Raw genomic sequence first — 18,125 nt, 5'->3', positions numbered from 1 at the left:
AGGAACATTATTATAGAAAAGGGCCAGGGGGACATTATATCAGGAAAGACCCAGGATAGCGGACACTATATCAGGAAGGGTCCAGGATGGGGGACATATCAAAAAGGGCCCAGTATGGGGGACATTACTACAGGAAGAGCCCAGGAGAGAGGATATTACATCATGAAGGGTCTAGGATGGGGGACAGTATATCAGGAAGGACCCAGGATGGGGACATTATATCAGGAAGGACCCAGGATGGGGACATTATATCAGGAAGGACCCAGGATGGGGGACATTATATCAGGAAGGGCCCAGGATGAGGAACAGAAATGTTCAGTGTATAGTTACTGATTTTCACTAATTCGTGCATTCTTCAGGCTGCACGTGTGACTTCTTGTCTGGTTGACCACTATTAGCGTACAGGTTGGTATATTCAATGAAGTGGCCTTAGAAACCTCTATCTGCTGTATAGTAAACTGCCTCCACAGACTTGTTTTCAGATCCACCCAGAAAGAAATAGAGACCTCCGAACAAAGCATTATTCATGGGCCACGTTATAAAATCTTGATCAGGGAACCTGAACTATCATGTTTCTCCAAAAATAAGACAGGGTCTTACATTATTTTTTTCCTCCGAAAGATGCACTAGGCTTTATTTTTCAGGGGACGTTATTTTTTTGCCATGAATAACAATCCTCATTTACTACTGAACAAAAACAAAATCAACATTTATTGAAATATTAATGTCATATTCTGAAACTTCAATATAACTCTCCAAACCTTGTGTGTAACACTTGTGTATCATAAACAAATTATATATATATATATACACACATACACACATGCACACATACACACACGCTGCACATGCGTACCTGAATGTCACCTCTTCAACTGAAGACTCCTGCAATTGAGAGACCTTTGGTCACATGACTCTGATGTCACAAAGGTCCTTAAGAAGTCTTATAATCAGGATATAACGCTGGGGGCCCTAGGAGAGTGGGGTCCTGGTGAATTTTCCCAGTTTACTCTCCCTAATGCCAGTTCTGCATAACAACCTGTTTCCTGTTCAGTTCTTTTAGATTCCTGCAATTAAGAGACCTTCGGTCACATGACTGTGATGTCACAAAGGTCCTTAAGTAGTCTTAAAATATTAGGAAATAAATGATGGGACCCCAGGAGAATGGGGGTCCTGTGAAATTGCCCAGTTTGCTCTCTGTTCCCCCTAATGCCTGTCCTGCATACCAGCCTGTCTCCTGTTCAGTTCTTTAAGACACCTTCAGTCACATGATCATACTATCACAAAGGTCCTTAAGCAGACTTACCATATTAGGATATAAATGTTAGGGGCCCTAGGAGAATGGGGGCTTTGTGAAATTGCCCAGTTTGCTCTCTGTTCCCCCTAATGCCAGTCCTGCATACCAGCCTGTCTCCTGTTCAGTTCTTTAAGACTCCTGCAATTAAGAGACCTTTGGTCACATGACTGTGAAGTCACCAAAGGTCCTTAAACAATCTTAACCTTGGAATGAAAATGCTGGGGTCCCTAAAACCTAAAAAATTGTTCAGTTTGACGCCCTGTAACCCCCTCCCCCCCCCCTGCCCCATCCACCCGACTGTAATTAGGGCTTATATAAGCATACTCCAAAAATTCTGTAAAATCATGCTAGGTCTTAATATCCAGAAGACACAGTAGTAGAATGTATCCCTTCCCTTTAATGGGAAGGAGAGATGTATTTCCCCTCCTAATGCTCGGGGCGTGACCACCCCAATCTGTCCAGATTCCTTTCTACCCTCATTCCCAATGCACCAGGACATTGAAGAATAGATTTAATTAAAATGTTTATAGCGCCCCCTAAGGCTGTATAGAGGAATTGCTATATACCTGGCATACTTTTAGGCTTAGAATTTGCTTTATCACCACTTCCGCCGGGCACGGACACATCTTTACACCCCTCCCCCTCTTCGCTTCTCGTTTTAGCAGAATGCCCTTCACCTACATTTAATTAGATTTCCCTTTTTAAGAAACAATTTGGAAACATCTCATTAAAAGAGCCGGATCCACTTTCCCCTGTAAGACGTCACGTTAAATATTGATCGCCCCTGTGAGAGAGAACATCAAAGATGCGAGTAATCAATTAAACATTAGGACTGAAGAGGCGGCCGACGGCTTCACGAAAACTCCGCCGGTCCTTATGGCGAAATGTATGTGCAATTATGGCAAGCTGCTCCGACTTTACGGGTGCGGAGGAATTTCCTTCATTAGGTATTTATGGGGCTGTGCTGGATCGCTATTACATGTGACATTTAAAGGGGAACTCCGCCTAAAAAGAAATTGCCATAAATTTATAATTACGGTAGAAGATAAGACTGGTGGCGTGTGTCTGGGACAGAAATAAAAAGTCTTTGGCGATTAATTGCGCTTTTGTTTTGTCGGAGCACAATGAATTCAGCGCATTTACTGTTATTAAAGCCTTTATTTTTTTACTAGATTATATACAGATACACGAAAATACAGTAAAAATTTCAAAATTAACACACATAAAAAATAATAAGTCACGTAATCTGAAAATACATTAACCCCTTCACCCTTCTCGTCAATACAAATATAAGGGCCTTTTTTTATCATTGTGTTTTCGCAGAGCTCTGGCAGTGTTTGAGCGACACTTTTTACTCTTTTTTTATTTTTAATTAATTTTTTGGCTATTTTCCTGAAAATAACTTAGGTAGTAAAGTTCACATTTAAAGAGGCTGTGCCTTTAAGAAGAGCAGTTGACTGTAAATGGATAGGTGAGAAAATCAACCCTGAATCTTTATGTAAATGAGGATACAAGGGCGCGGAGGCACTCTGATCAGAAAGTGCACGGGGCGGGCTGATTATCAGAAAGTGCACGGAGCGGGCTGATTATCAGAGAGTGCACGGGCGGGCTGATTATCAGAGAGTACACGGGGCGGGCTGATTACCAGAGAGTGCACGGGGCGGGCTGATTATCAGAAAGTGCACGGGGCGGGCTGATTATCAGAGAGTGCACGGGGCGGGCTGATTATCAGAGAGTGCACGGGGCGGGCTGATTACCAGTAAGTGCACGGGGCGGACAGATTATCAGAAAGTGCACGGGGCGGGCTTATTATCAGAAAGTGCACAGGGCAGGCTGATTATCAGAAAGTGCACGGGGCGGACAGATTATCAGAAAGTGCACGGGGCGGGCTGATTATCATAAAGTGCACGGGGCGGGCTGATTATCAGAGAGTGCACGGGGCAGGCTGATTACCAGAGAGTGCACGGGGCGGGCTAATCAGAAAGTGCACGGGGCTGGCTAATCAGAAAATCAACCCTGAACCTTTATGTAAATGAGGATACAAGGGCGCGGAGGCACTCTGATCAGAAAGTGCACGGGGCGGGCTGATTATCATAAAGTGCACGGGGCGGGCTTATTATCATAAAGTGCACGGGGCGGGCTGATTATCAGAAAGTGCACGGGGTGGGCTGATTATCAGGAAGTGCAGAGGGCGGGGGGATTATCAGAAAGTGCATGGGACAGGGAGATTATCAGGAAGTGCAGGGGGCGGGGAGATTATCAGAAAGTGCACGAGGCAGGCTGATTATCAGAAAATGCACGGGGCGGGCTAATTATCAGAAAGTGCAGGGGCTGGCTGATTATCAGAAAGTGCACGGGAGAGGGATGATTATCAGAAAGTGCATGGTGCGGGCTGATTCTGAGAAAGTGCATGGGGTGGGGAGATTATCAGGAAGTGCAGGGGGCGGGGAGATTATCAGGAAGTGCACGGGGCGGGGAGATTATCAGGAAGTGCAGGGGGCGGGGAGATTATCAGGAAGTGCACGGGGCGGACAGATTATCAGAAAGTGCAGGGGGCGGACAGATTATCAGAAAGTGCACAGGGCGGGCTGATTATTATAAAGTGCACGGGGCGGGCTGATTATCAGATAGTGCACGGGGCGGGCTGATTACAAGAGAGTGCACGGGGCGGGCTAATCAGAAAGTGCACGGGGCTGGCTAATCAGAAAATCAACCCTGAACCTTTATGTAAATGAGGATACAAGGGCGCGGAGGCACTCTGATCAGAAAGTGCACGGGGCGGGCTGATTATCATAAAGTGCACGGGGCGGGCTTATTATCATAAAGTGCACGGGGCGGGCTGATTATCAGAAAGTGCACGGGGTGGGCTGATTATCAGAAAGTGCACGGGGCGGGCTAATTGCCAGAAAGTGCACAGGGGCGGGCTTATTATCGGAAAGTGTGCGGGGCAGGGTAATTATCAGAAAGTGCACGGGGTAGGCTGATTACCAGAAAGTGCACAGGGTGGGCTGATTATCAGAAAGTGCACGGGGCAAGCTGATTCTGAGAAAGTGCACGGGGCAGGGTGATTATCAGAAAGTGCACGGGGCAGGGTGATTATCAGAAAGTGCATGGGGCGGGCAGATTATCAGAAAGTGCAGGGGCGGGCTGATTCTGAGAAAGTGCAGGGGGTGGGCTAATTATCAGAAAGTGCAGGGGGCGGGGAGATTATCAGAAAGTGCACGGGGCGGGCTGATCACCAGAAAGTGCACGGGGTGGGCTGATTACCAGAAAGTGCATGGGGCGGGTGAATCTTACACTGAAAGGTGGCTGATTTTTAGGAAGTGTTTAACAGCACGATGAATGTCAGAAAATGCACCAAGAGCGAAACAATTCTGAAAAGTGCACCAGGGGCGGGTCGAGTCTCAAAAAGTGCAATTAGGAAGTCTGGTTCTTAGAAACTGCACTAAGGGCAAGCTGAATATTTAAAAGTGCACTGAAAATTGGCTTATCTCCAGAAAGTGCCCTCAGAGTGAGTTAATTCTCGGAAAGTACATGGAACAAGCCCGTTTCCAGCTCATGCACCGTCCATTACTCAGCATAGCGCCATCCTCATGTGCTGCTATTGGAAATGAAATCTTGTATTTGCACCGCTCGTTCCTGGCTATGCTCATGTGCTGCCCATTCCTGGCCATTCTTTCCTTTGTGGACAACAGCATCAGCCATATATTGCCCATCAGATTGATTTTACAGACTTGCCCAAAAAAATCAAAACAAAAAACTTTCCATGCTTCTGGCCAGCATCAGAGAATGCGAATTATTAGCATTGGAAAGGAGTAAATGCAGCACATGGGGCTGGCGTAGGTGGGAGTAATGCACAAACCGATCCACAAACCAGGAATCCGCTGACCCTCATTATCGAAAAGATTCTAGAATGATTTTCTTAGCAATGAAATCTCCATTTGCGGCCATCAAGGTGCATGTGAACTAAGCATTCCCCCCCTCCCCCACACACACACAGAGCAATGTATATACACACATTTTTGGCTTAATTCTCTACTTTTAATATCCAAGTAAAATTATCAAAAACTTGTTTTAAAAATTGGAACTCTTTTTCTTTTTACTTTTCTACGAATTGAAATATTTATTTAAAATGTATTTTTTGTGTTTAATTCCTAATTCAATTTTCCTGAAAAATAAACCTTATGTCCAGTATCCAACATAATAAATCTCGGCTTTTAAAACTAGATTTCTTTTCTGTTTAAATATACAAAACACCCCTTTGACAATTTTTTGAAAACGATAATAAAATGATCCGTAAAACCTTTTTGTGGCATTTATAATCGTCGTCCTATAAAATGTCAAGAAAAGAATTAAAGCCCTTATTAATACAAATCAGCTTTACGAACAAATCCATTTGGCGCATTGTCAGATCGGCACGATGACATCAATCGGGATTGGATTAGTGACATCATCTTTCCAGAGTGATGACATCACTTATTAAGACAAAAGCTGTTAGTGGTGTAGATGGATACATTCTACGCCACTGATCTTTCCAGGCTGGGATCCATTGCCTATGGTACAGAATGGATACCTATGGGGGCTGCACAGACGCTGGGACCCCTGGGCACGGCTACTTTTCTGACCTGATCAGTCATTCAGGCATTACTTAACTGCATTCTGTCTGCTTTATGGAAACTGTCATATTTCTCAGAGCCAGATAATTAGTTAATTGGCTTATGACGCATGTTTCGTTTTGTCTGCAGCTGGAAATTCACTTAATTAAAATCCCTTTGAATAACCACAGACTAAATAAAATGAGGCTGGTTTATCCCTCTTTGTCCTGGTTTACCCCCTTCACAACCCTCATAGGTCAGAAGAGCAGCACGAGTCAGATTCTCGGGTTGTGCGCACCCAATCCTTACCCCATGGAGGTTCCTAAAGAAATGAATTACATTGCCAAGATGGGACCATTGTTCCCACTCCATTGGCCTCAAAACATCCAAAGAGGCAAGTTAAATGGCATATATGGTCTAGTTCAGAATAAGACATCAAGATGAAACAATAGTTATAAGTCCGGTGTACGTCCGGGGGTCCGCGCAGCTTATGTGACCGCACAGCACATTAACTTACTTCCTTTGTACAGTGAAACATTGTTTCTTTTTGTTAAATGTTTCATGATCTTTCCTGACAGGACGTAAATTATGAACACCGTTAGAACATCAATAAAAAATACTGTCTGTGCTCCGTAGCACCAGCGCCCACAGCTCCATTCTTCTTAAAAAGTAAAAGCGTAGACCACTCCAACCACGACGATGTTTCCAATAGTGGCGATAATAGCAATCCATAACAATATAGCGTCGTTGGAGGAGCGAGCTGGTTCTTCAGGAGGAACTGGGGCAGATGAGGCGGCGTGGACATTGGCCGAGGAGTTGAATAGGGAATATTCTGTTCCAAATTCCTCATTCGGAGAGTCCATAAAAGCTCCTCCCATAACAGGGAGCTGTAAGGGGGAAAAGAAAAGAAATCAGAAAATTATTATCCACTGGACAACTGCAAAGAAAAACAGAAGACCGTATGAAACATAAAATGTATTATAGCAGTTATATTCCTGTACATAGGGGGCAGTATTATAGTAGAAATATTCTTGTACATAGGGGCAGTATTATAGTAGTTATATTCTTGTACATAGGGGCAGTATTATAGTAGTTATATTCTTGTACATAGGGGCAGTATTATAGTAGTTATATTCTTGTACATAGGGGCAGTATTATAGTAGTTATATTCTTGTACATAGGGGCAGTATTATAGTAGTTATATTCTTGTACATAGGGGCAGTATTATAGTAGTTATATTCTTGTACATAGGGGCAGTATTATAGTAGTTATATTCTTGTACATAGGGGCAGTATTATAGTAGTTATATTCTTGTACATAGGGGTAGTATTATAGCAGTTATATTCTTGTACATAGGGGGCAGTATTATAGTAGTTATATTCTTGTACATAGGGGCAGTATTATAGTAGTTATATTCTTGTACATAGGGGGCAGTATTATAGTAGTTATATTCTTGTACATAGGAGCAGTATTATAGTAGTTATATTCTTGTACATAGGGGCAGTATTATAGTAGTTATATTCTTGTACATAGGGGGCAGTATTATAGTAGTTATATTCTTGTACATAGGGGCAGTATTATAGTAGTTATATTCTTGTACATAGAGGGCAATATTATCGTAGTTATATTCTTGTACATAGGGGCAATATTATAGTAGCTATATTCCTGTACGTAGGGGCAGTATTATAGTAGTTATATTCCTGTACATAGGAGCAGTATTATAGTAGTTATATTCTTGTACGTAGGGGCAGTATTATAGTAGTTATATTCTTGTACATAGGGGCAGTATTATAGTAGTTATATTCTTGTACATAGGGGGCAGTATTATAGTAGTTATATTCCTGAACATAAGGGAAGTATTATGGTAGTTATATTCTTGTACGTAGGGGCAGTATTATAGTAGTTATATTCCTGTACATAGGAGCAGTATTATAGTAGTTATATTCTTGTACATAGGGGCAGTATTATAGTAGTTATATTCCTGTACATAGGGGCAGTATTATAGTAGTTATATTCTTGTACATAGAGGGCAATATTATAGTAGTTATATTCTTGTACATAGGGGCAGTATTATAGTAGTTATATTCTTGTACATAGAGGGCAATATTATCGTAGTTATATTCCTGTACATAGGGGCAGTATTATAGTAGTTATATTCTTGTACATAGGGGGCAGTATTATAGTAGTTATATTCTTGTACATAGGGGCAGTATTATAATAGTTATATTCTTGTACATAGGGGCAGTATTATAGTAGTTATATTCTTGTACATAGGGGGCAGTATTATAGTAGTTATATTCTTGTACATAGGGGGCAGTATTATAGTAGTTATATTCTTGTACATAGGGGCAGTATTATAGTAGTTATATTCTTGTACATAGAGGGCAATATTATCGTAGTTATATTCCTGTACATAGGGGCAGTATTATAGTAGTTATATTCTTGTACATAGGGGGCAGTATTATAGTAGTTATATTCTTGTACATAGGGGCAGTATTATAGTAGTTATATTCTTGTACATAGAGGGCAATATTATCGTAGTTATATTCTTGTACGTAGGGGCAGTATTATAGTAGTTATATTCTTGTACATAGGGGCAGTATTATAATAGTTATATTCTTGTACATAGGGGGCAGTATTATAGTAGTTATATTCTTGTACATAGGGGCAGTATTATAGTAGTTATTTTCTTGTACATAGGGGGCAGTATTATAGTAGTTATATTCCTGTACATAGGAGCAGTATTATAGTAGTTATATTCTTGTACATAGGGGCAGTATTATAGTAGTTATATTCTTGTACATAGAGGCAGTATTATAGTAGTTATATTCCTGTACATAGGAGCAGTATTATAGTAGTTATATTCTTGTACGTAGGGGCAGTATTATAGTAGTTATATTCTTGTACATAGGGGGCAGTATTATAGTAGTTATATTCCTGAACATAAGGGCAGTATTATAGTAGTTATATTCCTGTACATAGGAGCAGTATTATAGTAGTTATATTCTTGTACATAGGGGCAGTATTATAGTAGTTATATTCCTGTACATAGGAGCAGTATTATAGTAGTTATATTCTTGTACATAGGGGCAGTATTATAGTAGTTATATTCTTGTACATAGGGGCAGTATTATAGTAGTTATATTCTGTACATAGGGGGCAGTATTATAGTAGTTATATTCTTGTACATAGGGGCAGTATTATAGTAGTTATATTCTTGTACATAGGGGCAGTATTATAGTAGTTATATTCTTGTACATAGGGGCAGTATTATAGTAGTTATATTCTTGTACATAGGGGCAGTATTATAGTAGTTATATTCTTGTACATAGGGGCAGTATTATAGTAGTTATATTCTTGTACATAGGGGCAGTATTATCGTAGTTCTATTCTTGTACATAGGAGCAGTATTATAGTAGTTATATTCTTGTACATAGAGGCAGTATTATAGTAGTTATATTCCTGTACATAGGAGCAGTATTATAGTAGTTATATTCTTGTACATAGGGGCAGTATTATAGTAGTTATATTCTTGTACATAGGGGCAGTATTATAGTAGTTATATTCTTGTACATAGGGGCAGTATTATAGTAGTTATATTCTTGTACATAGGGGCAGTATTATAGTAGTTATATTCTTGTACATAGGGGCAGTATTATAGTAGTTATATTCTTGTACATAGGGGCAGTATTATCGTAGTTCTATTCTTGTACATAGGAGCAGTATTATAGTAATGACAAACTTTCACATAGGGGGCAGTATCATAGTAGTTACAGTGGCATGCAAATGTTTGGGCACCCCTGGTCAAAATTACTGTCATTGTGAACAGTTAAGCGAGCTGAAGATGAAATGATCTTTAAATGGCATAACGTTACAGATCAAACATTTCCTTTTAAGTAAAAAGAAAAAAAGTATATATTTATATATATATATATATTATAGTCTCATCTTTTACATTTGAAAAATTACAAAAAGGAAAATGGGCCAATGCAAAGGTTTGTGCACCCTTGGAGATTTATGTGCTGAGATAACTCTGACCAAAATTTCAGACCTTAATTATACTTTTAGGATTTTGTCTTGTTCACTATCATCAGGTGATGCAAATTTCACAGATTTATAATAACCCAGTCTCCTCTAACCTGGTGCCAAGAAACAGCTGCCATGGGTTCTTCTAAGCAGCTGCCTAGCACTCTGAAAATGAAAATGATGGAGGACCAAAAAGCAGGAGAAGGCTATAAGAAGATTGAAAAGCATTTACAAGTTGCTCTTTCCACAGTTCAAAATGTAATTAGTAAATATTACCAGTAACATTGGAGGTCAAGATAAGGTCTGGAAGACCAAGCAAAATATCTCTGATAGCTGCTAGTAGTATTGCTAGAGTCAAATCAGAGCCCCTGCATGACTGCAAAAGACCTCCAGGAAGATTTAGCAGACTCTGGAGTTGTGGTACATTGTTCTACTGTTCAGAGACACCTGCACAAATATGGCCTTCAGGGAAGAGTCATCAGAAGAAAACTTGTACTGTGTCCTCACCATAAAACTCAGAGTCAAAAGTCTGCAAAAGAACATACAAACAAACCTGATGAATTGTGGAAACAAGTCCTGTGGACCGATGAGGTTAAAAAAGAACTCTGACCACAATGATCAAAGGTGTGTGTGGAGAAAGAAGGGGACAGAATTACAGGAAAAGAACATCTTGCCAAATATTAAGCATTGGGGGGGATCAGTCATGCTTTGGGGTTGTGTTGCAGCCAATGGCACATGAATATTTCACGGGAAGAGGGAAGAATGGATTCAATGAAATTTCAACAAATCCTTGATGCAAATAGAACTCCACCTGTAAAAAAGCTGAAGGAGAAAAGAGGAAAAAAAGAGGAGGAAAAGAGGATGAAAAGAAGAGAAAAAGAGGATGAAAAGAGGAGAAAAAGAGGATGGTTTCTGCAAATGGAAAATTATCCTAAACACATGTTAAAATCCACAATAGACGACCTCAAAATGTGCAAGCTGAAGGGTTTTACAATGGCCTCATAGTCCCCTGATCTGAACATCATTGAAAATCTGTGGCTAGAGCTCAAAAAAGAAGTGAATTTGTGCCGCCCCTGCAGCAGTCGAACTGCTCGGATCCGGGGTTGCTGTGGCTCGAGGGTCTCCGGACCCGGGGGCTTGCGGCCACCTCAAATGTAAAGGGGGAGTTATTTACAAGGGAGAGTTTGTGACGTCTCCTGTGGTTCGCGGTAAGGGAAGTACCGCTGCTGCCACTTGTGGGAGATGGAGTGGGGCAGCCAGATAATGTTCCCTCCATCGTTAGGGGAGACCCCAGAATTCTAGAGAATAGGTGAGAGGATGGCATGGTGCGGGCTGTGGGGCAGGCAGGACACCAGGTGTGCAGCATACTCACTCAGGTTGTGTAGACATTGGTACAATCATTAAGCAGACTCTGACACAGAAGTAAACCAAGTCTCTGGGTGCCGCTGCCACTCGGGGGATTTCGTCCGGGAATTCGTCCTCGCTGGTACTGCTTAGTGGTCCGGGGCCTGCCTCCATGCACAATTATATCGATTTTCCTAAGTGACCCTTCGGCCTGAAGCTGTCAGGGTCCCACTCCCAATAATGATATAGTGGAGCTGTGCTCTCGATGGCTGACACTTGGGATTTCAGTGGGCCACATAAGCTGGAAAGCCCTATCCCCTATCCCCCTCGTGTTGGTGCCTTCGATCTTTGAGCTCTTGGGGAAAGTTCATAAAGAGACTATCCTCCACAGGTTAATTACCAGGTTGCGTGAAGCTACTCCCCGATCTAGGGTCCTGTATCCCGCCGTGCTCGGTACTAGTCCGTTTACTGGACTTTCCGGTGCTGACCATTCTCCAAAACTAAGTCAGTACACCCCATTTCCAATACCCTGCGACCGGGACTCTGACTCCTCTGGTCCCAGACCACCGTCTGCGACCTAACCAAGGTCACACAAGGAGCTACCACTCCCTCAGCTCCTCACTCTCTGAGGGCTACTACTCAACTGACTTCCTCCCTCCCACCAGTCTGCTTAACCCCTAGATGGGTGGCCCTTTTCCAGCTAGACCACCCACTGGTGTGCCTGACAGGGTGTGGTGTGAGGTGTGGTTAGGATTTGAGTGCTGATGAAAGCAATACCAGTGTGTAGGAACCCAGAACCATGGAGGGTGAGTTCTGCACCATAAGAGAAAGGGGTGCAGTTCCCTGTGGCACCCTGATAGAGTCTGGGGTGTCAAACATTCAAGACGATCCAGGAATCTAATAGAACTGGAAGACGTCTCCAAGGAAGATCAGTGCATGCAAGACAAGCCAGGAATCCCACAACTGGAAAACATGTCCAAGGAAGAGCAGGGGCAGTGCATGCAAGCCAAACCACGAATCTCACAGAACAAGAAGACGTCTCCAAGGAACAGCAGTGCATGCATGACAGGCCAGGAATCTCACAGAACTGGAAGATATCTCCAAGGAAGAGCAGAGAATGCAAGACGAGCCAGGAATCTCACAGAACGGGAAGACGTCTCCAAGGAAGAGCAATGCATGCATGACAAGCCAGGAATCTCACAGAACTGGAAGATGTCTCCAAGGAAGAGCAGTGCATTCAAGACGAGCCAGGAATTTCACAGAACTGGAAGATGTCTCCAAGGAAGAGCAGAGAATGCAAGATGAGCCAGGAATCTCACAGAACTGGAAGATGTCTCCAAGGAAGAGCAGTGCATTCAAGACAAGCCAGGAATCTCACAGAACTGGAAGATGTCTCCAAGGAAGAGCAGAGAATGCAAGATGAGCCAGGAATCTCACAGAACTGGAAGATGTCTCCAAGGAAGAGCAGTGCATTCAAGACGAGCCAGGAATCTCACAGAACTGGAAGATGTCTCCAAGGAAGAGCAGAGCATGCAAGAGGAGCCAGAAATCTCACAGAACTGGAAGACATCTCAAAGGAAGAGCAGAGCATGCAAGACGAGCCAGGAGTCTCACAGAGCTAGAAGATGTGTTCAAGGATGAATGGAGGAAAATCTCTCAAACAAGAATTGAAAGACTCTTGGCTGCTACAAAAAGCGTTTACAAGCTGGGACACTGCCAAAGTGGGTGCTACAAGGCACTAACCACTCAGGGTGCACAAACTTTTGCTTCTGCTCATTTTCTGTTGTTCACTTAAAAATTTAGAAGATGAAAATATTTCTTTTTTGCCTAAAATACAAAGTAAATGTGTCATCTTTACATTTCTGCCCTTTAGAGATCATTGCATCTTTTACTTGCTTAACTGTTCACAATAAGAGTAATTTGGACCAGGGGTGCACAAACTTTTGCATGCGATAGGAATAGTAAAACAGTTCTGTGTCCCGTATTAAAAAATCTTTAGACATTATTTCAGTTGATTGTGATTTTCTGAAAACCACAATAACGTGTCTTTCTTCCTCAGAATGAGCTGTGTGCTGCCCGAGTGCTGCCGATATCCGCCAGATACTAGGAATATTTCATCTTTCCGCTAACAGTTTCCAACCTTTGACAGCAAAAATAAATCATGTAAATGACAGCGGAAGCCGTGAACCGAAACCTTGCTGTTTTCTCCTTTTGCCGATGGAAATTATTTTTGATCAGTTGATGATCAGAAAAAAAAAATTGAATTGGGGGAGACTCAATTTCTATATGAATTGTATAAATATTCCCGACCTCACCTACATCCACATCATTCCCTATCGAGCCCCATAAAATCCATTTACGCAGATCACTCTGAGCTTTCACCTCTAGGTTTGAATTTCGGAGGCAGAGATTATAGTCATAAATCATTCCCATCAGTAAGATATAATAATAACCCAACATTGCGCCCCTCCCCCACAATTAGCGGAGCTTATTCTTAATGTATCTGGAGCGCTCCAGCTGGAGTCTCATCCCCATCAGAGGATATAACGAACCGCCTGTTACCTGATCCTTACTGCAGCCCTGTATATAATGATGAAGGGTCCGGCTGATACGATGTGTAATGGAAAATATCCATTATCTCTGGCCAAGATTCGCACATGTGTTATCTCCCGACTAATAATATCCCTACGTAGAAAAAGATAACTACTATAATACTGCCCCCTATGTACAAGAATATAACTGCTATAATACTGCTCCTATGTACAAGAATATAACTACTATAATACTGCCCTCTATGTACAAGAATATAACTACTATAATACTGCCCCTATGTATAAGAATATATCTACTATAATATTGCCCCCTACATACAAGAATATAACTACTATAATACTGCCCCTATGTACAAGAATATAACTACTATAATACTGCTCCTATGGACAAGAATATAACTGCTATAATACTGCTCCTATGTACAAGAATATAACTACTATAATACTGCCCTCTATGTGCAAGAATATAACTACTATAATACTGCCCCCTATGTACAAGAATATAACTGCTATAATACTGCTCCTATGTACAAGAATATAACTACTATAATACTGCCCTCTATGTACAAGAATATAACTACTATAATACTGCCCCTATGTATAATAATATATCTACTATAATATTGCCCCCTACATACAAGAATATAACTACTATAATACTGCCCCTATGTACAAGAATATAACTACTATAATACTGCTCCTATGGACAAGAATATAACTGCTATAATACTGCTCCTATGTACAAGAATATAACTACTATAATACTGCCCCTATGTACAAGAATATAACTACTATAATACTGCCCCCTATGTACAAGAATATAACTACTATAATACTGCCCCTATGTATAAGAATATATCTACTATAATACTGCTCGTATGTACAACAATATAACTACTATAATATTGCCCCCTACATACAAGAATATAACTACTATAATACTACTTCTATGTACAAGAATATAACTACTATAATACTGCTCCTATGTACAAGAATATAACTGCTATAATACTGCCCCCTATGTACAAGAATATAACTACTATAATACTGCCCCCTATGTACAAGAATATAACTACTATAATACTGCCCCTATGTACAAGAATATAACTACTATAATACTGCTTCTATGTACAAGAATATAACTACAATAATACTGCCCCTATGTACAAGAATATAACTACTATAATACTCCCCCCTATGTACAAGAATATATCTACTATAATACTGCTCCTATGTACAAGACTATACAGTCATATGAAAAAGTTTGTGCACCCCTATTAATGTTAACCTTTTTCCTTTATAACAATTTGGGTTTTTGCTATTTCAGCTTCATATATCTAATAACTGATGGACTGAGGAATATTTCTGGATTGAAATGAGGTTTATTGCACTAACAGAAAATGTGCAATCCGCATTCAAACAAAATTTGACCGGTGCAAAAGTATGGGCACCCTTATCAATTTCTTGATTTGAACACTCCTAACTACTTTTTACTGACTTACTAAAGCACTAAATTGGTTTTGTAACCTCATTGAGCTTTGCACTTCATAGGCAGGTGTATCCAATCATGAGAAAAGGTATTTAAGGTGGCCACTTGCAAGTTGTTCTCCTATTTGAATCTCCTATGAAGAGTGGCATCATGGGCTCCTCAAAACAACTCTCAAATGATCTGAAAACAAAGATTATGCAACATAGTTGTTCAGGGGAAGGTACAAAAAGTTGTCTCAGAGATTTAAACTGTCAGTTTCCACTGTGAGGAACATAGTAACGAAATGGAAGAACACAGGTACAGTTCTTGTTAAGCCCAGAAGTGGCAGGCCAAGAAAAATATCAGAAAGGCAGAGAAGAAGAATGGTGAGAACAGTCAAGGACAATCCACAGACCACCTCCAAAGACCTGCAGCATCATCTTGCTGCAGATGGTGTCACTGTGCATCGGTCAACAATACAGCGCACGTTGCACAAGGAGAAGCTGTATGGGAGAGTGATGCGAAAGAAGCCGTTTCTGCAAGCACGCCACAAACAGAGTCGCCTGAGGTATGCAAAAGCACATTTGGACAAGCCAGTTACATTTTGGAAGAAGGTCCTGTGGACTGATGAAACAAAGATTGAGTTGTTTAGTCATACAAAAAGGCGTTATGCATGGAGGCAAAAAAACACGGCATTCCAAGAAAAGCACTTGCTACCCACAGTAAAATTTGGTGGAGGTCCCATCATGCTTTGGGGCTGTGTGGCCAATGCCGGCACCGGGAATCTTGTTAAAGTTGAGGGTCGCATGGATTCAACTCAATATCAGCAGATTCTTGACAATAATGTGCAAGAATCAGTGACGAAGTTGAAGTTACGCAGGGGATGGATATTTCAGCAAGACAATGATCCAAAACACCGCTCAAAATCTACTCAGGCATTCATGCAGAGGAACAATTACAACGTTCTGGAATGGCCATCCCAGTCCCCAGACCTGCTACTATAATACTGTGCCTATGTACAAGAATATAACTACTATAATACTGCGCCTATGTACAATAATATTACTACTATAATACTGTTCCTATGTACAAGAATATAACTAATATAATGCTGCCCCCTATATACAAGAATATAACTACTATAATACTGCCCCCTATGAACAGCAATATAACTACTATAATACTGTGCCTATGTACAAGAATATAACTACTATAATACTGCCCCTCTGTACAAGAATATAACTAATATATTCTTGTATATAGGGGTCAGCATTATAACTACTATAATACTGTGCCTATGTACAAGAATATAACTACTATAATACTGCCACCTATGTACAAGAATATAACTGCTATAATACTGCCCCTATGTACAAGAATTTAACTACTATAATACTGTCCCTATGCACAGGAATATAACTACTATAATACTGCCCCTATGTACAAGAATATAACTACTATAATACTTCAACCTATGTTCAAGAATATAACTACTATAATACTGCCCCCTATGTACAGGAATATAACTACTATAATACTGTGCCTATGTACAAGAATATAACTACTATAATACTGCTCCTATGTACAATAATACTACTACTATAATACTGCTCCTATGTACAAGAATATAACTAATATAATACTGCCCCATATATACAAGAATATAACTACAATAATACTGCCCCTATGTAAAAGTATATAACTACTATAATACTGCCCCTATGTACAAGAATATAACTACTATAATACTGCCCCTATGTACAAGACTATAACTACTATAATATTGCCCCCTATGTACAAGAATATAACAACTATAATACTGCCCCTATGTACAAGAATATAACTACTATAATACTGCCCCTATGTACAAGAATATAACTACTATAATACTATAATACTTCAACCTATGTGCAAGAATATAACTACTATAATGCTGCCCCCTATGTACAGGAATATAACTACTATAATACTGTGCCTATGTACAAGAATATAACTACTATAATACTGCTCCTATGTACAATAATACTACTACTATAATACTGCTCCTATGTACAAGAATATAACTAATATAATACTGCCCCATATACAGTTAGGTCCAGAAATATTTGGACAGTGATACAATTTTGGCGAGTTGGGCTCTGCATGCCACCACATTGGATTTGAAATGAAATCTCTACAACAGAATTCAAGTGCAGATTGTAACGTTTAATTTGAAGGTTTGAACAAAAATATCTGATAGAAATTGTAGGAATTGTACACATTTCTTTACAAACACTCCACATTTTAGGAGGTCAAAAGTAATTGGACAAATAAACCAAACCCAAACAAAATATTTTTATTTTCAATATTTTGTTGCGAATCCTTTGGAGGCAATCACTGCCTTAAGTCTGGAACCCATGGACATCACCAAACGCTGGGTTTCCTCCTTCTTAATGCTTTGCCAGGCCTTTACAGCCGCAGCCTTCAGGTCTTGCTTGTTTGTGGGTCTTTCCGTCTTAAGTCTGGATTTGAGCAAGTGAAATGCATGCTCAATTGGGTTAAGATCTGGTGATTGACTTGGCCATTGCAGAAGGTTCCACTTTTTTGCACTCATGAACTCCTGGGTAGCTTTGGCTGTATGCTTGGGGTCATTGTCCATCTGTACTATGAAGCGCCGTCCGATCAACTTTGCGGCATTTGGCTGAATCTGGGCTGAAAGTATATCCCGGAACACTTCAGAATTCATCCGGCTACTCTTGTCTGCTGTTATGTCATCAATAAACACAAGTGACCCAGTGCCATTGAAAGCCATGCATGCCCATGCCATCACGTTGCCTCCACCATGTTTTGCCTTGGATCATGTG

The 18,125-nt window shown here is 40.7% G+C and overlaps 1 protein-coding gene across 1 annotated transcript in view; it reads right to left on the bottom strand.

The window, feature by feature from the left end:
* Window positions 1-2,321: 2,321 nt before the first annotated feature.
* The window catches only part of C12H14orf132 (chromosome 12 C14orf132 homolog), a 40,961-nt gene continuing 25,157 nt past the window's right edge, over window positions 2,322-18,125 (bottom strand). The window contains exon 2 of the mRNA XM_075329965.1: window positions 2,322-6,779. Within this exon, the coding sequence (XP_075186080.1) occupies window positions 6,555-6,779 (225 nt within the window). The 3' untranslated portion in view covers window positions 2,322-6,554. The remainder of the gene's footprint in view (window positions 6,780-18,125) is intronic.

The sequence above is a fragment of the Anomaloglossus baeobatrachus genome, chromosome 12 (genome assembly GCF_048569485.1).
Source record: "Anomaloglossus baeobatrachus isolate aAnoBae1 chromosome 12, aAnoBae1.hap1, whole genome shotgun sequence".
Classification (NCBI taxonomy): Eukaryota; Metazoa; Chordata; class Amphibia; order Anura; family Aromobatidae; genus Anomaloglossus; species Anomaloglossus baeobatrachus.
This window is presented reverse-complemented; position numbering and strand designations above follow the sequence as displayed.